The 25,462-nt window shown below is 47.2% G+C and overlaps 1 protein-coding gene across 4 annotated transcripts in view; it reads right to left on the bottom strand.

Annotated features, from left to right (window-relative positions):
* Positions 1-613: 613 nt before the first annotated feature.
* The window catches only part of GDPD5 (glycerophosphodiester phosphodiesterase domain containing 5), a 98,769-nt gene continuing 73,920 nt past the window's right edge, over positions 614-25,462 (bottom strand). For 3 of the 4 annotated variants that reach the window (XM_056497770.1, XM_056497779.1, XM_056497785.1), the window contains exons 6-16: positions 23,945-24,043; positions 22,604-22,697; positions 20,517-20,662; positions 16,365-16,447; positions 13,402-13,552; positions 12,766-12,984; positions 11,439-11,596; positions 9,533-9,680; positions 8,555-8,637; positions 4,063-4,175; positions 615-2,780 (exon numbers count right to left, since the gene is read on the bottom strand). In XM_056497770.1, the coding sequence (XP_056353745.1) occupies positions 2,665-2,780; positions 4,063-4,175; positions 8,555-8,637; positions 9,533-9,680; positions 11,439-11,596; positions 12,766-12,984; positions 13,402-13,552; positions 16,365-16,447; positions 20,517-20,662; positions 22,604-22,697; positions 23,945-24,043 (1,410 nt within the window). In that variant the 3' untranslated portion in view covers positions 615-2,664. Of the gene's footprint in view, positions 2,781-4,062; positions 4,176-8,554; positions 8,638-9,532; positions 9,681-11,438; positions 11,597-12,765; positions 12,985-13,401; positions 13,553-16,364; positions 16,448-20,516; positions 20,663-22,603; positions 22,698-23,944; positions 24,044-25,462 lie in introns of all 4 variants that reach the window. The other variant, XM_056497792.1, reaches the window with a different exon arrangement.

Here is a 25,462-nt window from a genome sequence, read left to right on the forward strand (position 1 = left end):
TAAATGTGCAGTGAATACAGGTTTCCAAAGATAAGGTCCGAGCAAACTTTTTGTCCTGGTTTGTCTCAGCAAGACGCAGCTGGAAACCGCGCAGAGCAGCGCCCTCTGGCGGACAGCGGCGGAAGGGGTTTTAATAAATAAAATTCTATTTATTTGTTATTTCTTTATTCATTCGTGTTCACGTCGAGCTTCTCTGTGAACCCAAGAGATGAGGGATTTCTTGCCAAGGGTTCCAAGTGACCAACTGAACCCATGTGGTACCATCCCAAAGCACCTCAAATAATTTGGAGGGTTTTTTCCCCAGACTTTCTCTTTTTGAGAAAAATCCCAAATTAAAAGATAAGGGGTCTGAGGGGAAGAAAGGGGTTCTGCATTAAATGAAAAATGCACTGGGAAAAGTGAATCTCTGGAACACCTCATATTCTCTCCCAGCCTGGTTTTTGTGGGATTTGCTCTTGATTCCAGCTGCTCCCAGGGCATTTTCAACCTTTGGGATTAAAATGAACTGAGCATGACAGCTCATTTTGCAATTTCCCATTGAACATAATGGGAAAACTCTCTGGATGGGGCAGTGGAGGCCTCTGTGTAGTGCCACAACACAAAACAACGATAGACTGGCAGGGGAATACTGACAGTTTATTTCACAGAGCATTGCAGAGTTTATTTTGGTCTAGCTCTAGTCTCATCAAAAAAGTATCATCCTCTTCTTTTTTCCAAAAAAAAAAAAAAAAAGGTAGCAAATATTCTGGACAACAAAAGTCAGTGCATTATGCATGAAATTTGGGTCTTGTAAAAAAAAAAAAAAAAAAAAAAAAAAAAAAACCAAAACAAAAAAAAGGGGAAAAAAAAGGTTAATTGCAAAAACAACTCTTTGTTGGTTTGCTTTTACCACTTCCAAGCTTTTAAGCACTTAACCTTTCAATAAAGTCATCTCCAAGGACTGAAACAGAACATGCAGGTGATCACCAACAGATGCTGAGGTTTAACAACATCTCTCACTTGGCAATGACAATCCACCAGGAATGTTTCAATACAGCACCACATCAAAGGGAGAAGCAACCTAATTCTCAAAATACCTTCAAATCCACCAAAAACCTTGCAGTTCTGCAGAACAAGACACACTGCATTTCACTGCATTGAGAGTTCCATGGAGAAGGACAGTATTTGGGGAAGGTAAGAAGGACCAGAGGCTTATTCCACTTACATCCACAAAAACCCAGGGGAGATGTGAAGAAATAAAGTCTTGATTTTAGGTGGTGCTTTTTAGAGCATCAAAATTCACACTGTCATTATCCATGTGGTTTTTTTCACATAGTTAAGTCACCCACTTTTGCCCCCATCTCTCACACACTAAGCCTGAACTTCAGGGTTTCAAAATGCTTTCACCTCAAAAGGACAGAGCAGCTCCAGAACAAGAACAAGCTGCTCAGGGCTGTTTCTCTCGTGGCTTTGGGTGCGGAATGTGATGTATATCAGCATCCCCAAGACTGCCTTCTCCTCTGTACTTTTAGTTTTCACTTCTTTTTAAACTTTTTGGGTTAAAGCCTTTTGCATTGGGCACTTGCTGATGTGAGTCTCTGCCTTCAGAGCCTGTCAGCATCTGCTGCAAGACCATCCCTCCTTTGGAGGACACCAATGTGCAGCTTCAAAGATCCTGCTTTTACAGCAAGGAGCAGAGGTCTCCTTGCAGGAATAAATTATATCCTGGGGCTGCTTTGCCTTCCAGACTATTTACAACTTCTTCACCCTCAGCCCAGAGAGGGGGAAGCTCCCACTGCACCATCACCTCCTCTTCCAGCAGGGAAGCAAGGAGTGACTGCAAATGCCACTTGGAGTGGCAGGCACTTCAGCCAGATCCCAGCAGTGATGGTGCCCACGACATTTTGGCTCCCAGCAGAGCCCAGCTTGGGGAGAAGAGAGAAAAAAAGGGAAAAAATAAAAATCGTAAACTGCTGCCAGCAGAGCCCAATCTATGGCCAATGCTCAGGATTTGCCTTCAAAACTCTGACAGGACATTCCAAGAAGGCTGCTCCCCATGGAGCATCCAGGCTTTGGGGAAGGAGGATGGGACAAGGAGCAGGTGCCAGTGCAAGCCCTTCCCTGGCTCTGAACCTCAGCAGGGAAGAGCAGCGTGAATTCCTCTCCTAGGCAAGCTTCTCCCAACAGCCTCCTGCTGCATCAGAGCTACAGCTTCATTGCCCAGGAAAAGGGGAACGAGGGAGAAACAAAAGAAAAGAAACCATAACAAAATCAACACGTCACAAGAACGTCACAACATTCAGCTACACAGTCGCTGCACCAGGGGAAGGGCTGGAGTGGGGAGAGGGGGAGGAAGGGACACACGTCCAACGTGCTGCTCCCAAAACCCCCCAAGGGGACTCAGGCTCTCACATCAAGATTCAAAGAACTTCAGCCATAAGGTTGAGGATTTAATGAACACGGTATTCCCACTCATGCCCTGGAAAAATTACACTCAAAAAAAAAAAAAAAAAAAAAAGACAAAAGACAAAAAAAAAAATCGAGATTTTCTACATATTTACAAAAATCAGCCCCCCAGCCTGACAAGCAGGGAGGTGGAGCAGCCAGTGGTGGGAGTGGAGCGGGTTCCTGCCCGGGCAGCAGTTCCTCAGAGGGTCCATCCCGGAGGCAGAGCGCGGCTCAGCCTCAGCCCAGCCGCAGCTTCGTGTCCCGGCCGTCCGTGGGCGTCACCATCTCGTTGGCAAAGCCGTTCTCCGAGCAGAAGGACAGCTCGTCCGTGGCCTCCACGCCGTTGTTGATCTCTGGGAAGGGCACAGAGAGCAGGGATGTCATCACAGGAGCTGCCCCTCTGGACGGGGACCTGAGGAGCTGAGTGATGTGATCCCAGCACACGGCATCCTTCTGATCCTACAGGGAATTAGGAGCACTGCACTCGTTGGAAACCGGTTCTGAACACGATCTGCCTCCAGGGTTGTTTTCTTCCAGCCCTTCAAAATCCAACCACCACCAGAGGCAGAGCTGGATGCCCTCCTACACCTGATGTCATTGTCACAGGCTGAGCAAGTCACTTGTGGGAGGTGGTACAAAGCACCTGAAGCTAATCCCTACCCAAATGGCCATCCTGGAAAAGGACTGACTCCTCTAGTCACTGGTTTCACTGGGAAAAACCTGTACCCAGCAATGTTTTAATGGTAAAACACCCACCCTAGGCAGGAACAGTTGTTTCAGAGGCACAAAACTTCAATCTGCACCTCTTACCTCTAAGGGATTTTATGTCTAGGACTTCCTTATGCTAAGGAAGTTTAATTCTGCTGTGCCATGCTGCTTTCCTTGTCTGGGTTCCCTGGATTTATACCTGATTTCCACCACCTCTGGCTGGCATTTCACACAATAAGCAAAGTTGCCTTTTTGCTCTGTCTGTGCCCAGTGCACTAAACCCTGATGCCTGCTGGGCATCTCCAGACCCTAAATACAAAAAAAGAAAACCCATAATAAAGCTCAGGGGGTGGGGGGATTATATTCATATTCCTTCAAAGGTGAGTTTTCCAGCTTCATGCACCACATTTAACCTTTTAAAGTGAAACATTTCCACCTTTGCTCATAGTTTTGCTATCTTTCTTAGAGGTGTGATGGATACATTACCAATGTGTTCCAACAGAAAAACAGAGCACAAGGGTATCAGGAATGCCACAATCTCTAATGCCACTGAATTCCAGGTCTACCCCAAACTCATCACCCCATTTGTGGTCACATATACTGTTATTAGTGGGTTTTATGGCTTTTGACAGTGGTGAGTGGAGAAGATGTGGGACAGTGTAAGATAGGATAACCCAGGAAGCTGAATGCAGGATTTCTGAGCACATCAGTGCTCGGACCTGAACCAGTTTGGGATGGGCCACAGAAGCACAGAACAGTCTGGGCTGGAAAGGACCTTAAGGATCCTCCCATTCCAGCCCCCATGAGCCATATCCCACGAGTGCAGTGCAGCAAGGTCAGTGCAGTCCCCTGAGCCACAGCAGGAAAAGAGCCCTGAATGAAGAGCAGCTCCTCCCTGGGGCAGGGAGGCAGCAGCCCCATCCCTACCTGAGAAGATCAGCTTCTCCTTCATGATCTTGACGTCCTGGCTGGAGCGGCGCACGGCGGCGCTGAGCATGATCTGCTCGGGGTTGTAGGTCCTGATGCTGCCCAGGCGCCACCTGCAAGGACAGCAGCACTCAGGGATGGTCTCTCCAGCCACTGAGCACCCTCAGGGCACAGCCCACAGAGCCCCTTTGCTCCCTTGAACCACCCCACTGGTAGGAGGGTGCTCACAGGTGAGTGTGTTACCTCAGACATCTTTAACCACCTTGAGCACCTTAATTCCACCCAGGAATCAGACCCACGGATTCACAAATCCATGGACTAATTTCCCCAAGGACTGCAGCTGTCCCACAGCCCTCTCCAGCTGTACAAAGGAGACAGAGGTGTTTAAACTTCTAGAGGGAACAGAGTAAGAGCACTGGCCAAGTAAAGAAACCACAAATTTTTCCCTCACTGAGTGCCATGGGCAGGCTTGTGGGAGAAGAGAGCTCAGAGACAATTCAAAGTTTCAAAAGCAAGGAAACGGCCTCAGATTGTGTCATGGGAGGTTTAGATTTGGTAGAGGAAATATTCCTTCCCCAAAAGGGCTCTCCATCCCTGGCACAGCTGCCCAGGGCACTGATGGAGTGCCCATCTTTGGAGGGATTTCACAGCCATGGGGATGTGGCATCTGGGGGCACTGACAGCAGCACTGTGGCAGATCCTCATGAGGAGGGGAAGGTGGAAGAGGGGAAAACATGGCCTGGTGGGCTCAGCCAAGGCAGCTGTTCCCAAGATCCCACCACAAGGCGATGATGCTTAGGCCAGGCTTTCACAGCCCCCACCCCACTGACCCATCAGTAAATCCCACTGTCCCTGCCAGAGCCAGGGATGCCCTAAAACTATTTGACAAAGAAACAGCAGGGATTTAGGGTGGCTTATGAGGTTTCTGATCAGCTGGCACCATCTAGTGGCTCACCCACACAAGAGAAGGTGATCAAAACAATCATCTTTGCAATTTCTAACCCCCTACCCAGCCCCAGGAGCAGAAGATTTGAAGATCCCACAAATCTCCAGCCTGGGTCTATGGCATCAGCCTGATAAATCAACATGCACAAAAGAGGTTCTGCAATATTTTCCCCAGGTAAATGTAGCTGCTGGTGTCAGTCTTGTAGGGTTTCCACCCCCTTCCCAAATCCCAGTGCTTGACACTTCAGGGTGACCTGAGTCAGGCTTTGACCAGGGTACAGATGAAGGCCATACAGAAAAGAAGGGGTGGAATGGCAACGTGACACAACTCACAGAAGCAATGCAGAGGAAGCACAAGGAGGCAAAGACATTAAAGTATAAAACAAATAAAATAAAATAAAATAAAGAAAAACCAAAAAACAAACCAAACCAAAATATTTCTTCTATCATCATCATCATCATCTAAACTGAGCCACTCTGACCTGGAAGAACATATTTTTTGCCTTAGTGTCCCCTGCAGGCAGATCCCACTAAGGCCAATGTGATTGCAAGATCTCACAGGATAAGACCCTCCTTAAACTCTAAACCAGGACCAAAACCACGAGTACAAGTCTTTTCTTTGCCCACCACACCAGGATTTTCAGCATCAAGTCACTCTGTGGCCAAAAGTGACCTCTTCCCCACAGACCCCAGCTATCCCATGGTCACTCTGAGGCACAGAGAGCCCAGCCTCAGGCATGTGCAGGGGCCAAGGGCTTTCCTCCTCCTGCCAAGAGGAACAAGCACTGCCCTGTGCTCTCCATCCCTGTGGTGGCTGTGGGCAGGCCCAGGGTGGTTAAACATGCACCAGGAGAGGATGGCTCCTCTCACTGAGCCAGGAGAGGGTCACCCCATCTTTCAGGGGTGCTCTGCAACACCCTCTCAGAAGAGCCAGCAGTACATTTAACTCCAACCAACACCAGGTGAAACACTCTGTGCTGTGCTCAGAAGCCTCAGGGTCTCCAACAAGCTGGTGGAATAGAAAACAGCACCTCTCCTACCCCCTTGGACTCTGTTGTGATGGACCAGGTTTGGGACAGCAGCGTGCAAAAAGGCCAGAGACAGCAGGAAGGTCCTGTTCTGGGAGGCTGGAGTCAGAGCAGACCAGATGGACACGGGTGGGAACAGACTAAAAAATACTGGGACAACAACACAGAGACAGCACACACCGGGTTAGGGCCAGGGCCAGAGCCTGGGGGGGGAGATGCTCAATGCCATGGCAAGGGGGTGGCACAGGGCAGGTCCAGGGACAAATGGGGCTGATGGGCACTGGGGTGGTAAGATGGAGCAAGCACAGAGCCAAGCTGCAGAGTCCCCCCTGCCGTGCCTGCCCTGCCTCAAGCCTTCAGCTCCTCCACGCTGCCTTCTCCTCATCCTCGAGCCAGGGGGAGGCAAGAAGGGGAGCCCACCCCACCCCTGCACCCACAGGAGGGCTCAGCCCTGTCTTGGCAGATGTTGTAACACCAGGGCACCTCAGGGACACCTGCAGGCAGTGGGAGGGCAGCCAAATCCTCAGGAATACAAGCCCATGGCCCAGAGCAGGAGCAATGGAGAAGGGAGCAGTTTGGTCTGAGCAGGGAAGTGGTGAAGGCTTTAGTGCAGGCAAGTGAAGGCACTTCCCTCCAGAGGGATGGGAATGGCTGCTGAGGGAAGGGCCAAAACCAGGAGGAACCTGGGATTCTGACTTTCAAATCTAGCAATTCCCTGCCCTGCTGCAGTGCTCTGCATTTCCACATTCTGTTCCCAGTTTCACAGTGGTGCAACTCGGGAAGATCCCAAGCGCTGAGGGCAGCAATTGATGAACCAAAACTTCCCAGATATCAGCCCCATTACTTCAGAGAACTAATTACAGAAGTGCTACTATCTATAATTGAGGAGACTCCATGATTTCCTTTAGGATAGAGGCTGGTCTCAAACATCTCTGGTAAATACAGGAAGGAAGGGGATATTTTGCATGGGATTATTTCCACAGAGAAAGCATTACATCCTCTGGGGATCTCCCAATTACAGTATGCCCTGGGACCTCAGAACTGGGCTGTTTTAAAAGGCAGTGACCTAGATCACTGTAACAGAAGGTCAGATTGCCTTTAAAACATCCACTGGCTTCAGCATCATACTTCCATGGTGCTCATGGCTACAGACTATGCAATGTTCAAACCCTCACAGTTCCCCCCTGAAGCCAGATGTTGGGAAGCACCAGAAGAGCTGCATCCTACCCTGTCCATCTGCAGTGAAGCCATAGCAGAGAGGGAGAAAGAAAGAGAGAAAGGAAGGCTGAATGAAAAAGAGAAAGAGGAGGAAAGCACCAGAATTACCTGATCATGTGATAGCTGTGAGATGCCAGAATGCAGCAGAGAGAGAAAGAGGAGGAACATGCACAACAGTCAGAGCAGTAAGAAAATAAACACAGCAAAGAGGCAAAAAAAGGTTAGTTAGAAGTCATCACAGTTGGTATTTCCCTCTGCAGAGGCTGCCACGATCCTGTCACTGGGGCTGGAGCAGAAGAGCAGGAGCAGTCCCTCCCATGGCTATGGAGGAGAGAGAAGCCATGCACAGGACAGGGGACGAGCACATCGAAGCAGTGCCTCTGCTCCCACCCACCCCTCATCCCTGCATCAAGGAAGCAGCTCTGGTTTGCCCCAAAAAGGACTTGGGGAAGAAAAAACAAAACCACCAAACCAAACCAACCAACCAACAACACATCAAAAAAATCAACCATACACTGAAGGCCAAATGCCAAGCCCCATTCCCCAGAGCTGAATCACATCAGCAGGTGGTAGTTGGGCAATTCTGCTCTGATTCAGTTCTCATGTATCCTCAACCCTGGTAGCAATTCTTTTATGTGGTGGAGAAACTGGAACATCAGGGAAAGGGGTCTGTCCTGCACAAGGCTCTTGGAGGAGCAAGCCCTTTGCTGCAGGAAAGTCCAACTTCTGGAGTAGAGTTTCTCCTCCTTCTTTCTAACTAAGCAACTGATTTGATTTGCAGGATCATAACCTTTCCCACAGTAACTCCCTGCCTGTGGCAGCAATGTTGGAACTAAATGATCTTTAAGGTCTCTTCCAATCCAAACCATTCCATGATTCCATAATATTTCTACATCCAAACAGGATCAAACTGATTTAAGAAAACTGTACCGTTTTTTTTTTTTTTTTGAACACTGTAATGGTGGAATCTCAAAATCCCTCTCCTCTTCTTCCTTTAAAGCACTGTAATGTGATTCTCAACATCCATTTCCCTAAAGCATTTACAGTTTCTCTTCCACATATTTCAGGAGCAAAGCATCTGACACTACTCATTTGTCATCTCTCATTCTTAAAAGGTGCATCCAATTCTCCATCCCATCTTAGGAGTGGAATTATTGTTTGCAAGGATTTTTCAGTAAATATTTCCCCTGCTATTGCAATCCAAGAACTGAGGTTCAGGGTCCTCTCTCCCATCTCCACCCCACAACCTGGACAGAAACACAGGTGACAAACACACAAGAGCAGAGCTGTAACAAACTTACTTCTGGAATATAAAAACTCCTACAATTACGAGAAATGAAATGAGATCAGATGTGATCCAGATTAGGTGGTACTCGTCTGGAGGCTGCAAGACAGAAAACAGAAGCAGACCTTAAACCTTATTTGGGTTTGTGCAATCACAGGGAGACCACCAAGGAGCAAGAAAAGCACAGAGCTGCAGGGGTTAGGTATAAATCACAACATTTATGACCTTCCTAATGCCAGGCTGTCATCCAAAACTATCAGGGAAAACTGCAAACAGGAACAATTTGAAACTCTCCCTCCTTTTGTGTGCTGACACTGTCTCAGAGCTCTCTGGGCTGAAAGTTTCCTATCTCAGCTGTACCTCAAGGTGTGGGCAAGATGCTGTTTGGCAATCCCAGTCTGGGGGAAAACAGGAAAATATATCCATGCAGGGTCCATTTTAAGTGGAGGTGGGACCTTTTAGGCACAGCCTCATGCTGGAAGTGTGATTTCTGTCCTTTCAGGCACTGCTAGGTCTGCTCACAGTCGCCAATCTAAGTGGTCAGCACACCAGCTGAACCATCATCACTGTCTCTTCACTTATTTTTGTCCAGCAATGGGGTAGCCAGAGGTAAAACCTGTCCTCACTTTGGGATTCAGAACAGGCAAAATCCTAATTTTACAACTTGGCCAAGACACAGAGGCCTGGTTTGCTGGTTCACCTGTGTGCCTGCTTCTCCTGCAACTCTTAACAGCTGCTCAGCAGGTCTGCAAAGGGGAAAACTGGAAAAATCACGTGGTTTAAATAGGGGATGCAATGCAATCTTCAAGGATTCCCCCCAGACTGAAGGGATTGTGCAAGAGGAACATCAATTCATTGCCCTCTTTGGGCTCAGCTGTACGGAGGGGAAAACCTCAACCCCAACCAAACCTCCCTGGAAAACCTCTCACCTCTACACCCACCCCACTGCCCTTCCTCCTCCCAGAGGCTGCCAGCCCCTGCAGGGGGTGCTTACCATGAGCCAGATGGGGAAAGGCACCTTTTGGAGGACGTGGGAGCTGTCGGAGGTGACCGAGGGGACGCCGGCGCACCACAGGATGGAGAAGAGCCAGGGCTCGTTCACCGTGTACAGGTTCACACTCAGGTTGGCCATGCTGTAATCCCTGCCAAGGCACACACAGGGTGATGTGCAGCACCCCACCAAACCTCCCCTCCAGGAGGAGAGCCCTTGCCATCAACCACAGACAGGTTTATTTTGTTCGGAATGTGTGGAATCAGAGTTTTTAACAGTGGGGCACTTTGTGAGCAACCCAAGGGCATTGCAAGCCAATGGCTTGATCCTGACAGCTTTCCTCACCTCTTGGCTGCTGCCTGGCACAGGCCACAGACCATCTCAGATGCTTCCCCAGGAATGAGGGGCATGGTGTGTTTCTGGAACAACCATCTCATCGTGCTGATGCGAAATTAGCATCTGCCTCTGATGCCTGTAATATTTCAGGGGCAATTTGCTTAATTAAACACTGACAGACCTGTCTCCAACATCAGTTCCTACAACTTCCATGCCCTTGTTTTGGGGACAATTGCAGAGTTACAGCTCCCAGTCTCCTGAGGTCATTTTCCAAGCAGCTAGAACTGCCAGCTGGGGTTCAGGAGCTGCCAGCAGCAAACCAAGCAATGACAATTACTTGGTACCCAGATAATTCACATGAATTGCTCTATTTCCTTATCTGTGAAGCAGAAGCATCAACAATCTCCCTCACAGGGGCAGCACAGAATCATCCCTGCAATTTAACACTGGCAAAACACTTTGGTGGAAGGTCACAGTTCAAGACATGGACATGTCCCAGCTCCCAACAGGAACAAGGTGCTCCAAAAGGGTTCTCATGGGCAGGGGTGGTTGCAGCAATGTTGCATCCAGGTGATGGATTTGGGGAGAATTGAGAGAACTGTGTTAAACCAGGGCTGCAGCAACATTTGACTGGGCACCACAGGGTTCAAGAAACATTCAGGTGACAGCTCTTATTTTGGGGACAGCTCAGGTGGGCTTGATGGGAGATTGGGGCTGATAAACTGGGATAGATGAGTGAGTGGGCACAGAGCCCTCTCCATGGGACAGAGCAAACAGGAAGAAAAACAAGCAGGAATTCTCCTGCAGGTAAAGCACAGCCTTGGTTTTAAGGGGGAGGAGCTGGACTGACTCTGGTAGCCATGGGAAGACACAGCTGGGCCACACTCTCAAACAGCTCCAGGCTTAGCTCTTCCCTACTCCAGCTCCAACATGCAGACAGACAGCTCCTTTGGAGATATTTCTCTTCTGCAAACCTGTTTAAATTTTAAAAACCAGAAAAGGCCCTACTAGAAACAATCTGCCTGCCCTGAGAAAGGGGGCAAAGCTGGGAGCTGAAACATCACACAGTTCACATCCAGGCTCAGGCAGGATCCCTTGCTGTGCCAGATCATTACACAGAGCTAATCAGTTTAAACTGATGAAACAGGACAGGAGTTTCTCTTTCTGCAAAGAGGAATTTCTGAAAGCATTTCCAGACTTTGGGCTAATCAAAATTCCGTGCCAGCAGCTGCAGAGCAGACAAACGGAAGCAAAGGGCAGCTGCTAATGAAGATGAAGCAGCTCTCAGAGGGGACTCAGTGTGAAAGGCCTTCACTTTTTCCCAGAGCTGTGAGTGTACTAAGAATCAGCCAATTCACACATTTATATTTCAAAGAGGCTCATCATATCCTGAGACAGCATGTAGAGATGTCAGAGGCAGCTGTGCGCTCCCAGAAGCAGCCTGGATTCTGGATGATGGGTAGGGAAAAGCTTGCATGGCTCAGGCAAATCCATCTGGAAGGATGCCTCTGTGCAGGCAGCCAGGCTGGGGGACTCAGGGAAGGATGCTGGGGGCTGTGGCAGAGGGCAGTACCTGACATCCTCGCTGGTGACCTGGGTGTAGCGCAGGTTGAGCTGCACGATGCCCTTCTCCCTCAGGCGCTCTGCCTCCAGCTTGAGGCCAGAAGTCTGCTGGAAACCTGGAGCGAGCTGCCTGACCAGCTGCCTCTCTGTGTCTGGCAGCCACATCACCTGTGGGGGGAGCAGGACAGGACACAGCTTATGGCCAAGGTGGCTCCCAAACCTGGGAAAGTCCAGCCCAGGGCTGCAATCCCCTGAGCTCACACCAAGATTCCAAATGTCAAATCAACAGCTCAGCTGCAAGAGGTAAAGTGGGTCATTGAATCACATGGTTTGGGTAGAAGGGACCTTTAAAGTCATTCTGAAAGTGGTTAGCTTTTATCTTCTGCCTTCACTCAGAGTCAGGATTGAATGCTTGAGAAATGGATTTCTTGTTTGGACTTGGTTGTCTATTAAATCTTATCTAAAGTACAGAGAGCTCTTCAGCACTTCCAGCTATCAAGCCAAAAGTGAGAAAATGGAGGAGAATCTAGCTAGTTACAAGGTTTCTAAAGCCTAACTATCCAATTAAAAGCTAACATCTCTATTGTTTACACTTCTGAGCCAAAAAGCAAACACCTGTGACCCACACTGTGGCAGTAAGTATCCAACAAAAACTACCTGAAATGATGGAGAAGGAACAAGAAGGAAGAAAGAGACAACGCTCCAGAACATCCATCTTGTCCCATACCTAGTATTATATTCTAAACCCCCAAATTCAAAACTCTTCTCCATGTGAAATTTCACACTTCTATTCAAACTACACATCCATCACTTTAACTCCATCATTCCAATTTGGAAGCCTTCTCCAAGGCTTCAAGTCAAAAGCAGTGCTCTTTTGGGGGTCAGTGTCAGAAAGCACAGAAAGCTTCAGGGTCCCAATATTATTCCAACCCCTTGCCATTCCAACACCTTTCTCTAGGCCAGGCTGCTCCAAGCCCCAGCCAGCCTGGCCTCAATAACTCAGTGACACTCATCAGAGCAGCACAGAAGCAGCCACGTGCATTTTCAATAGGGAACCAAAACCCTGAGGGAGAAATCCCCCTTCACATCCCCACATCTATGTTTTAGCTCTTTTTCTTTTGCTCTTCATCTCCATCTCTGTTGTGGCCTTAGTGGGGGCTTAAAAAAAAAAACAAAACCAGAGGGAGAACCAGTTTCCTTATACCCAGAGACAACCTCTCCTGAGCTGCTCCATTCCAACCTCTGGTAGAACTTCCAGTGCTGCCCCACTGGTGACACACAAGGATTCATGGAAACCATAAGGGATTTTGGGAATCTCCCCACCCCACAGAACTCACAGCCTGCTGCCGAATTCCCGACGCCAGGATGGTTTCCAGGGTGATGTTGATGTAGGTGCTGTGGTAGGGATGAGCTGCTGGCAGGTCCTGGAAGTTCAGGATGAGGGATGTGTTGTCCTTGATCACCTCCAGCATATCTTCCAGCTTGCAGACTGACTGGTTGGCAGCCTCCAAGTAGTCAGCCCTTGAGAGAGCCCCTGCTGTCCAGAAAGGGTCATTCTGAAAGCAAAGCACATCCCAGGATTACTGCACAAAGCCCAGACTCCCCCAGTGCAAAAAATGACCTTCTTATTTATTCTTTGTGGAGATGATTGTCCCAAAATTAAAAAAAAAAAAAAAAAAAAAAAAAAAAAAAAAAAAAAAAAAAAAGGAACAGTGTATAACTGTATGCTGTTTTTTCTGACTTCTTTTATAATCATATTCACCCTCCTGGGGGTCTTGAAGTTCTTTGTGCTGTCAGCCAGGCTTGAGGCCCCTTTTTGCAGAAGAGGCACAGGAAGACAGCAGAACAACCAAGCCTAAGTGTAGCAGAGACAGAACTAAACGTGGTCCAGCTGCAGCACATCACCAAGGAGATGGATCTACACCCTTCACCCTGCAAGAGGAGCTGTGGCATCACAGCTCCATGGCACCCACCTGCAGGAACCACTCCCCAGCATTCAGCTTTTCCAGGTCAGTCCAGTTGAACATGGAGGAGAGCTCGTAGGCCCGCTCTGGAAACACCTCCTCCACGTTTGTTGTTCTCCTGAGAGTCTTGTCATGCATCAGAAAGGGCACCCCATCATAGCTGCAAACACAGCCCCTGTTACAGATGGAGCAGAGAAATCCCCCTTCCCACTCCAGCCTCCCTCACACCAAAATCCTCGTGAAGGTCTCAACCAGCCTAAAAAATCCCCAAGAGGAAAATCTCTTTTTAGATACCTGCTGGATGTTGGCAGTCCATGCCTCATCTGTTTCTCCCCATTATCCCCTCAAAAATTTCAAGCTCAGGTGTCTTTGACAAGAACACCCTGAATGCTCATCAAAGCTTCTCTCCTCAGCTTCTGCAGCTCCCAAAAACATCAGAGGTTTCCCTGGATGCACTGACACACACAAACTCTCCCTAAACTGCTCACAGCTGATCAGGAGGGACATTTTCAAAGCCTCTCAGACTACATGTGAACATCAGGCTTTCAGCAAGATGCAAGGCTTCCAGACTACCAAAAATGCTCTGAAATTGCCTTCTCCAATTGAAAACTGGTTTCATGCCCACAGGAGTTAAGTTCATGCTTAAAAAAAAAGAAAAAAACCCCACACCTCTCAGATGAAACTAAGCAGCCAAATGCATGCCCTGGGGTTTTTAAGTCATCTGGATATTAGAGAATAATGGTTCTTGAAAGCATAAAAACTCTTTAAACTTTCTTCCACTCAATTTTCTGTGACCAGATCAGTGCTAAAACCACACAGGGTAGTGACAGCTTTTATCAAAGACAGGGGAACAGTTGTCTGCACCCAGAAATCAGGACAAACCCAGGGAAGCCAGCCTGGGGGCAATGACATTTTTCCAAAGCAAGGAGCCCATGCTCCTAATAGGAGACTCAGAAAAAGTCTGGAAAGAGAAAAAGTCTGAAATAAGATTTGTCATTTCTGGGGTGAAATGACAAATCCCATTTGAATTAGGAGACAACCCAGAGCTGTTTCCCAGAGGGAAAATGGAACCAAATTTTAGATGATGGAGCTAATGTTGCCTCAGCTTTACCACTGCCCTCAGAAGTCCCTCTCACAAAGGTCACTGGCATCTTTATTTGCTATTTCTGGCCTGTGCTGTGCCAACTCCTTCCCCCAGCCCAAAGCAACCTGCTGACATGGCAATCCCACAGAGCTGCAGTCAGAAAGGGTTTAATAAATACAGTTAAAAATAAAATAATAATAAAAAAAATGCTAGGCAACTGCAGAATGAAGAGTGTGGAGTGTTTAAAAGAGCCAGGAGCTCGAGTTTAACATCTCATGAAAGAGCAGAGCACTGCTAAGCCTTAACCACAGTGCAGAAATCCTACGGGGCACTTGACATTTGCTCCCTCCTTTCTAATCCTTCCCTCATGGAGTCACCCAGCACCACTCAGGGCTAACCACAGTGTCTTGGCAGGCCCAGGTTTGAAGCAGTGATTCAGAGACAGGAATCAGAGCTTTAGAAGAAGAGATGTGAGAGGGGGTGGAAGAGAGTGAGGAACAGGCAGCAATTCTAGGCTCCTGCTGCTTGGAGCAAAGCTGGCTTTCCAAGTGGTTTGGGATGTGGAATGGCTGTGGAGCACGATGAGATGTACCATCCATGCTGGTACATGTCTAGAAGAACATGGAAATATTCCAGGAGGGATGGAGCCATGCAGCCACAGGTACAAAGAGCATCTGCTGAAGGATAAGGGTGCTGTGCTGCCAGCTGCACCAGATTTTCAGTCTGAAAGTCAATGGAATCCTCTTTTTCTGAAGGCACTCAGGTCTCCTGGAGAAGGCTCAGGAAATTGAGCCATCAAGGGCATTGTTCAAGCCTGGAGTGCTCCTCTGTGATGGTTGATGAGTGGCAGTGGGGAAGGATCTTGGAGCTTTTCCAGCTCTCCTCCTCCCAAAGCCCATCCTTCTCCTTGGCCAGTGTTAATGGATTCAGCCACATGAGCCAAGTGCTCCTCTGGGAGCTGGACACTTAAGTACTTGTCCCCTCAGAACAGCTGATAAACTCATTTTGGAAAAAACAGGAATTGTATGACATACATCCCCATTCATACTCCATCCTTCCACAGTGACCTTCCACTCACCGGTGGGAAAAAATTCCTTCCATTGTTAAATCATTCCTTCTGTTTTTAAAACATTTTCTCTCAAAAAAAAATCATGCAAAGTAAAAGGAAAATAATTAAAAATAAAACTTCTTTCCACCAGGCAAAAATGTCTGTCCATCAACATGTACCTCCAAAGCAGTCAGGGAAAAAAAAAAAATACCTGCTTTGAGTCTTTTTTCTGTTTCTAAGTAGGGACCAGGAATACTAAGGAATATTAAGGAATTATTAAACTCCTGGAACAAAGCATGGCTCTGGAAATAACCCTCCCTAAATTCTAATTGGTTTTGTCCACTCAGCTCAACATTTGCCAGCACTTTCTGACAGTCAGCAGGTTCCTCCTTCCCTAAAGATTAATGCCATGTGAGGGAGAGGAAGAAGAGAAGGATGGGCTTACTCCTGGTGTACTCTTGGGATGGTTTTTCAAGGCTGATGAAAACTCTCCTGTGCAACAAAGTCAAATTGGAATGTCTGCTCTGTCTGCACCTGCCAGAAGTGACATTTAAGCAGCTCTGCCTCTTCCCAAGGCCAGGCTGTGTTTCACTGGAATAAAACAGGCTCTAGGATAAACTGCAGCCTTCCTGCAAATGAAGATGACAAAGAGATCCAGGTTCTCTCATTTGGACAAGTCCACCTGATTATTTCCCCTCTGTGAAATCATCAGCAGCATCAGAGACAGACAGGAGTGACTGGGTGAGTGGGAAAAGTCTGCAGTGACCAGACTGGACATGCTGGACCATTCCTGGCTGGATCATCCACAGGCAGCTCAGAGCAGCCAGCACACTGACCTACCTCAGCACCACATCAGCCTGGACTCCATACACCTTCTGCTCCACTGCCTTCTGGAAGGACATCAGAGTGTTTTCTGGTGCCAGCTGTCAGGAAAACACACACACCAAAAAAAAAGCAATGAGAGATCAGTAGCACAAGGGAAGTTTACAAAGCAGTGTCAGTGAGGATGCTGGGAGAAAGGTTTGGAGATATCAGGGACCCAAAATGTTATTATCCCACATCTATCTGTGCCCAAAACCATACCACAGAGAACTAGACCACACATTCTGTAAGATACATTTTACTTGCACTTCTACTCATTACATAAAGTCACCTATTAGTCTAAAAATCAGAGTTTCTCTAATAACAAATGTTCTAGTTAGTTTTACCAACAATTAAAAAAACAGCCTTAACCCTAGAAAATGTATCCCTGTGGCTATCAGAGAGAAGGACTCAGATTTTATTTGAAATTCCTCCCTGCTGAATGGAGCAGATGGTCACAGAATTAGGGTTTGTTTAAAATAAAAATGGTGTGAAGACAAATACTTTGCTGTTCCACAAAAGCAGTACAGTGTAGCTACTCCTGAAACACCCATGAAACAACAACAGCCAGACCAGAAAAAAAATATATTGACAACTAGAGAAAGAAAACCTGGCAGGTTTTCTGCACTGAATCATACAAAAATAAAGTTATTTTTGAAAAATAAATTACTTTTTTCCCCAATTTCTTCTCAGGTTTAGAACTGTAACACCCTGTTTTCCTACCACCAGGACCAGTTCCATCAGGACACAATGAGCACTCACATCCCATCATTTACTCAGGGACTGCAAAGAGGAATATTTAAGGACAAAGGCCTAATTGCACTATATGAGCAAGATACAATAATAAAATAACAAAAATAAATATAAATCTTGCTCAAGCACTTGGAGTGGCTGTAAGTGACATTTGTTTTCTAATCCCTCCCCAAGCTCAGGCCAGCAGAGCTTTGGGGTGGAACAACCCTTGCAAATGTCAGCACCAACCTTCCCCCAGCCCTGGTCTCTCAGCACAGAACTCCTCTGGCTCCAGCCACACAAGCTCATTTTTATGTTTGCTCAACAAAGGCAGCACAGAGCCACATTATCTCCCTAAAAACAGCTCCCAGTCAAAGCCAGGCTTGTTTAGGTGCAGCCCTGGCCTGGGGCAGCCAAGGTCCAGCTCCAAGGGGAGCCCCCAAACATTCCCAGAGCTGTCAGCAGAGAGCAGCAGCCACCAGGAGCTGCAGAATCCCAGCCAGGCTTGCCCACATCGCCCTGGGCTGCTGCCACCAGCTCGGGTGTCCCTTCCCAGGCAGCTCAGGTTTCTGCAGGGCAAACCTGCCAGGTGAAAATCCTCTCTCTGTACTTCAGAGTTTGCTTTTGCAGCCACCCCTCCCATAAAAATCTCGCCTACAAAGACAGGCTGGGAGAGTTCTTCAGCCTGGAGAAATCTCAGAGCCTCCCAGTGAGACCTCACTGCAGTACTTGAAGTGGGAAAAAGGAAAAAAGGAGAGCTCATTTTACACAGGCAGATCGTGACAGGACACAGGAATGGCTTCCCACTGCCAGAGGGCAGGGCTGGATGGGATATTAGCATGGAATTGTTCCCTGTGAGGTGGGGCTGCCCAGAGCAGCTGTGGCTGCCCCATCCCTGAAGTGTCCAAGGCTGGACAGGGCTTGGAGCAGCCTGGGATAGGGAAGGTGTTCCTGCCATTCCAGAGCAGAGGGATCAGATGAGCTCTAAGGTCCCTTCCAACCCAAACCATCCTGTAATTGTTATTAGAACCCTTCAGGCAAAGACAGATCTCCCTGTGAGCATCTGGTGAGTCCCCAACCTGCCACCCTGACACAAATAATTGCCTCTCCATCCTTGACCCAAAACCTGCTGAACCTCAGCAAACATCAACCAGAAAGCCAGGAAAGCAAATTTAACCTTTTCCAACAATATCAGATGCTGCCTGTTCCCAGAGATGGCACCACCCTGGATTGTTCTGCACCAGGGGTTTATAGACCCTGAAATGTGAGGGGTTTTGTGAGAAAGGAAAATCTGAGACACAGGAATTTCCATCCTCCCAGCCTGTCTATTCCTCCAAGGAGGAGGGAGCTGAAGCCCCAAACTAAGCATGGTTAAGGCAAAGATGCATCCAAGTGGGGCAGCTGCTGTTTCAGAAATTAATTGCTGATATTATTGCCATTTTCTAAAAAAGGCTTTACAGCCAAACTGCAGCAACTAAAAAAATACACAATCTTTCTGCTTGTATCTCTTGCTCTGTCTCTCTCCAGGTTTTTTTAAGGGATACCTGCTTGGTACAATATATTCAGGCATGCTATGTCTAAAACCTAAATCCAGGTTTATAACACGGGATACAAGCAATTTCTGAAGGGAAAGAAACCTTGGGGCACAAAGCAATGATTTCCAAACCTCCTCTCTTTTATAAACTTTTATAAAGCCAGACAGACCCAGCACAGGATTTCTGGAAGCTCTTCCTCCTCTCTGTGCTTGGTTTGAGACACTCAGCCCCTGCAGAAATCAAGCTACTATTCATTTCTTCCTGCTGCGAGACACAGCAAGTAATTTCTAGAAAATTACTGGGAATGAACTAATTTTGGTTATTTTTGTGCTTAGAAATCCATTGCAAATGATTCAAACAGAGTCAGGAGCTTTGGGGACCTTCCTTAAAGAAGATTATGAAACTGTGTTAGAGCAACCTGGCTGCAGCTGGACATCACCACATTGTGTTTTTCCCTTAATTAGCAAGGGCTTAAAAAAGAAACTCATGGCATCATTTGCTGGGGAGGTTAATGAAGAAGCCTGGACAGATGAACCAAATTTTATTCCAAACTAACTGCAGGCACTGCAAACCTCTGGCTGCTCTAGAGGAAAGTGTCCCTGGCCATGGCAAGGGGTTGGAACAAGGTTTTTAAGGTCACTTTCAGCCCAAATAATTCTGGGATTCTATGATTATACACTAAAAGATGTGATCTTTTGTTTCATCAACAAGATTTAAGGGTATTTTCTTGTCCTTTTGGATATATGGCCATCATTTTAGTTTATTTTTAGTTAATTTTTTCCCTCTTTATCTCTCCTTTCCAATGTTAATCTCCTTGTGAGCCACGAAATGGACCAAAAAAAAAAAAGCCACAAGGCAGGATTAGAGTGATACCTAAGAAATGGAATTTTCTTTTGTGTAAAATTATGCCCTTTGGAAGTTCCCTGTGTGGGGCTTAGTGTGGGATCTGCCAGTCCATTGGATTTCAGCATTAGTGTCCCATCATGCCAGGTGAGTAACACTCCAAAACAGTCAGAGTTCTGTTTAAAACATAAAATAAAATGCATTTTTGATTCCTAATATTTTAGAGATAAAATGGCAGGGGGTTAGAACTTGGTCTTCAAGGTCCCTTCCCACCCAAACCATTCTGGAATTCTGTGACCCAAATTTTCAGTAAATTCCTCAACCAGACTGAAAGGAAGTAAAAAATATAAAACAAACAGAAAAAAACCCAACCCTACAATGGGCAAGAGGATAAACTCATAAGCAAAAGCCATTAGGGATTTAATAACTTTATACAGGAGATGAGACCTCATTATTGTACTGCCCACACAAGAAAGCTGAAGCTTGATTTAATGAAAGACAACCTGGCCTGACACAGATTTATTTCCCAGACAAGCCTTTCTCCTGCTCTGGCAGAAGATGTTTATTTTGTGAGTGTTTGCTGCTATCAATCAGGCCAGCAGCCAGGTTAACTGCTCTCATTTTTAATATGTAAAAAGGGGTGCAGCAAAGCAAATGCTTCTTGATTTCACTTGCACAAGCAACACAAACCAAAGCTATGTAGAAGCCTGAAGAAACAAAGCCACCCCAAACAGATGGTGGCAATGAGATGAAGAGAAGGATTCCACAAGTCCATGAAAACCAGCAGCCAGAAGAATGCAAGGGCACAAAGCAGCCTGAGCAAGGCAAGAACTGCCCTTTTGTTTGTATCTCAAACACCTGGAGTGTCACTTGACTCAGGGCTCAAGCCCTGCTTCACTGCCCCAGCAATCCCAGGCAGAAGGAGTGCCTCCAATTGTATTTGTGGTGTCCTTTCCCTGGGGACTGGCAGGTGCAGCAGCCAGGCAGGGCAGCCAGAGCCCAGGGTCTCATCACTACTCACCATGGGCGCCCCTCGGTGCCCCAGGATGGCTGGCTTGGGTCCCAGGGCCCTCTTCTCCATGATGCAGGGGGAGGAGATGGCCAGGGGCACGAGGTAAAGTGCAACTACCACTGCCAGGTATGCAGAGAACATCAGCATCTGGGAAGCTGGGATGGAGAGAGAGAGACAAAGAGATGGGGACAATGCTGGCCCTGCCCTCCTCGTGCACAGCAGCGAAGGCAAGACACCTCTGCCCTCCTCCAGAGGAGACACTGACCTACTGCCAGTGCCTCTGGTGGAAGAGCAGGAATATGTTTAGGAAAAAAACATATTAAAAAAGAATTCAAGGCCTCAAGGAGGTTTTCACTCCATTTTGTATTGGGGAAACAGTAAGTTAAGTGAATTGCTTAAACCCCCAGAAATGTAGCTCAAAACATTGTTGGCATTTTCACCCTCTGGGTGGGACAGCACCAAATTTTGCCCTGCCTGACAAGAGAAATAATTCACCAGTCACACATAGCTAAAAATAAGCCATGGCACCACATCAGTGCATTTAAAGTTTATATTGGTGGTTCACCAGCACCACCCACTTCAGCTGCTTCTGCCTTGAGATTTGCACCAGAAAAACTGGAATAATGTTTTACTGATCAAGCTGGAGATGTTTAAATGAATCCCTGGGCTGTGATGCAGCTGCAGTGCTCGGGGCCAGATGAGCAGTACTGCCTCCCATGCCACCCATCAGCTCCCAGTTCCATCTGTCAGTGACTTCCCACCAAGCCCAGACTCCCTGGGAATCTTTGGAAGGTGCTGACAGAGCAACAGAATCACCCCCTGTGCCCCACAGATGCATGTTCTTATAAAAAACAACAGGCACCTTTGAACTCCTAAGGTATCTGGAGCCACAGATGTTACAGAAAAAGACTTGATTTTTTAGTTATTATTTATTCTGCAAACTCATTAAGGCTTTGGAACTCAAGGGATAAACTCCCCCCTTCCAAAAAAAACCAAAACAAAAACCCCCATACAACCTCCCTTCCCAAAAACCCCCCAAAAACAAAAAAAAACCAAACCCAACCCCCTTAAAACAAATATTTGCAATGGATGCAAGATAAAGAAGGTGGTTTTTGTTGTTTTTTTTTGGTATTGTTTTTTTTTTAAGGGAAGGACAGAACAACCCAGCTCTGCTCCTGGCCACAACTGATCTGGTTTCACTCATAAATAGGCTCCTTTTTGCTTCCAGCATCTAATAGGCTCATTGACACATGTTCCCACAAGCCAGCAAGTAAATCCAGGAACCCTGCCAGGGATTTTTAGCTCCTCTCTGGCAGGGATGTCAATCACTCACAGAGCACTCTAGGAACTCAGTGACACCTTGGTAAGGGACCTCCTGCTGTGTCCTGCACCTCAAAGGTGTCACCAGCACCCAAATCTCCAGGCAGACAAAAAATTGAGACAACAGGCTCTGAAAATTCAGTCAAACCAGAACAAACAAAAAACAAAACAACATAAAAATCTGCTCAGAAAAAAAGCCAAAATGCCACACAGAAATGGCAAGAATAGGCTGGCACCAAGGCCTGCTGCTGCTTCTGATATTTCCAAAAGACTGAAATCCTATTTTCCATTAAAAGTGACTGTAAGTCCTCACTTATGTTTTGGTTCTTTTCTTCTGTTTCCAACACCACCATCTCTGCACCAAAAGACCTGTAAAACTTGTCTAGGTAATCTGCCTTGCACGAGTCAAATGAGTCTGAAATGATCTTAAGATCAAGAGATACCAGTGTTTTTTTCTTAAAAACAAACAAAACAATCCAGGAACAGAAAGAGAGAAGGAAAACAGCTTCCTGGCTTATTAAAAAATATAAATTAAAAAAAAATGAAAGGAAAAATGAGAAAAAGGGAGGGGAAAAAGAGAAATAAGGCGGGGGGGGGAAGAGAAACAAGGGGGGAAAAAGAGAAATAAGGGGGAAAAAAGAGAAATAAGGGGGAAAAAAAAGATAAACAAGGGGGGAAAAAAAGAGAAACAAGGGGGAAATTAGAGAAACAAGGGGGATAAAGCAGAATCAGGTGGAGCATCACTGCCACCCTGCAGGGACACAGGAGGTACTCACTGGCTTTCTCTGTCCGTGCAAACTGCCCTGCCACCAACCACGACAGAGCTGTGACAGCTGCCAGGGCTCCTATATGCAAGAAAGGGGCTGTGGCCTGCAGGGCACAAGAACAGGAGAGGAAAATGTGATTAAAGGCACCCCAGCATCTCGAAAATCCGTTGGTGTGGCAGGTTTCATTTCCAGGTGGATTCTGCATCGTTCCTGCAGCTGTTTTGGCTTCTCCCAAATCCTGCCTCTGCCTTTGGCATTCAGGCTGCTCTGAGGGGAAAGGAGAAAAGCTCTAGCCCCCTTTTAGGGGAATTTCTCCCTCAATAACACATTTGGGAAGAGGGTTGGAGGAGTCCAGAGGAGGCCACAGAGCTGCTCCAAGGGCTGGAGTCCCTCTGCTCTGGTGCCAGGCTGGCAGAGCTGGGGGTGCTCACCTGGAGAAGGCTCCAGGCACAACTTACTGTGGCCTTTTAGGACTTAAAGGGGGTGTGTTAGAAAAATCTGGACAGGCTTTATCAGGGCCAGTTGTAGTAGGACATGAGAGAATGGTTTTAAACTGAAATACTAGGTTCAGACTAAATATAAGGAAAAAAACTCAGGATAAGGATGGGGAGACCCTGGCACAGGTGCCCAGAGCAGCTGTGGCTGCCCCTGGATCCCTGGAGGTGTCCAAGGCCAGGCTGGACACTGGGCTTGGAGTAACCTGGGATAGTGGAAGGTGTGGCAGGGCTGGCACTGGATGATGTTCAAGGTCCCTTCAACTAAACCAGTCTGTGATTCCATGATTCCACTCCTCCCTTTCCTCCCTTAAGGTCCCTTCCAGCCCAAACTCTTCTGGACTTCTCTGAGCACACTGGACTGTATCCATCACCAGGGTGCAGCACCATGACACAAAGTTGAGATGTACCATCTGAGTCATGCATCTGCTCTCCAATTCCCAGCCCAAACCTTAAAAATACCCCAATAAAATAAAGCACTTCTGAGAAATGTTAGTCACTTGTGTGAATGCCATTTCCACCCTCTGCATTTGCATGGATTTGCATACTCCCAAACACACGTCAGTGGTCACCTCTTAAGCAAAATTAGAAGAATATTTTTGGACCTGTTGTTTTTTTTTTTAGGAAGAGGAGGAAAAGGAACAGAGAGCAGATCTGTAAGAAATTAAGTTTGCATGTATTTTCATTTCACAATTCTCTAGCCCTGCAGGATACCACAATTTTCTCATTGCCAAGATTTCAATTTGGGGTGTGACAACCATCAAGAGTTTCATCCTACAGAAATACATAAATCCCGTGGAATTCAGCTGCACTGAGCCCTTTCATCCCCCAGGGAAGATCCTTGCAGACAACTTACCTGCAATGAAATAAATACCATCTCCCACTCATCATCCCAAAGCTGTGCTATTGATGACATGGTCACCACAGTAGTTATCAAGGTTGTCACCAGGCCAATCTGCAACAGATCAGAGGGTATTTACAGGCTGGAGACTGTGGTTATAAAAAGTGTATAGGTTGAGAAAGGGAGAGAGAAAACCTTTGCATGCAATAAAAGGTCTGAAAAAAGCAGTGTGAAGACTCAGGGGGAAGGAGGTTGGGTCATGTGCTGTGAGCTGCTGTAGCAGATCCTGGGGCTGGGGAAGGGACTCTGGATGGGACAGTGGTGGCACTGAGGTGACAGACCAAGACCCAGCCCGTCAGGACCTCCCCAGCCTCCCTCTCACGTGGAAGCACTCAAAGGTCTGAGCACAGCAGTCAAAATGAAACGTGACCTCCGTGGTGAAGGTAAAAAGTTCAAACCACTGAGAAGTGCCACAGAAATAACTCCAGCTGTGCAGACTGAAAATCTGGGCTGTCTGTCTAAAAATAATCCCCCACTCTCTGCCTGTGTCTGGGATTCAGCCTCTGCTATTCTGCCAGAGCCAAAGGATGCTGCTGCAGATCCAGAATGTGCAGGGGAGACTTGGCAGGAAATTGTTCCCCAGAAATGAACAGATCATGTCAGGTGCACAGGGCTCCTCCAGGCCAATCTGAGGTTTAAAACCCCAGACCAGCAAATAAAATCCCACATTCCCAACATTTACAGGATCACTTAGGTACATGTAAACAGGATTCCCCATCCTGTGTGGCATAGAGGTGTCAGGACACAAATTTCCACTCCTCCCTTTCCTTCTCCCATCAGCTTCAATTTATTCCTTCTCCTCTCCTCACACTCATCTTCAGCTTGACTTGCAACCCTCAGCTCTTTGCACAGAGTTAGAGAAAACTGGAGAGAGCTGTGTGTGTGGAGCCTTTCCCACACACTTCAATCTATAGCTGAAGTTAATTCAGTATAGTTCAGAGAAAAATATTAACTTATTCCAGTCTTGTATCTCAACCTCCTTAGGAAGCTGGGGAAGGGAAGAGAGAGCAACACATCTGAGCTGTGATGAACAGAGGGCTTCTTTGGAAGAAGGGTGGGGGTCCACAGGGTACAACTGATCTCCATCCCTCTTCTGGATTTACTCATCTAAGCCTAAGTCTGAAAAATACCATTTTCCCTGATGAAGAAGAAACATATGTCAGACCCAAGAACTGATAATTTGTTTTGCAGCAGCAGTCAGACAGTGCCTGCCCCCTCTCTGATTGCATCCTCTTCCCCTGAGGAAACATAATTTCTATCATCTCCAAGGAAAAGAAAGAAGGAAAAGGAAAAGGCAGGGTGGGAGGTCTCTGCTCTCCCTTCCTGGGAGGTGTTCAGGCTCTGATCCTACAAGACCTCCCCACAGAATTCCAGGAGGAGCTCTGTGTATTGGCATTGGATTCAGGACTGATCCACTCATTTCCAATTAACAGATTGCCAGCTCCAATGGGATCCTGCCAACCCATTTTCTCT

This window comes from Oenanthe melanoleuca, chromosome 1, assembly GCF_029582105.1.
Source record: "Oenanthe melanoleuca isolate GR-GAL-2019-014 chromosome 1, OMel1.0, whole genome shotgun sequence".
In the NCBI taxonomy this organism is placed as follows: Eukaryota; Metazoa; Chordata; class Aves; order Passeriformes; family Muscicapidae; genus Oenanthe; species Oenanthe melanoleuca.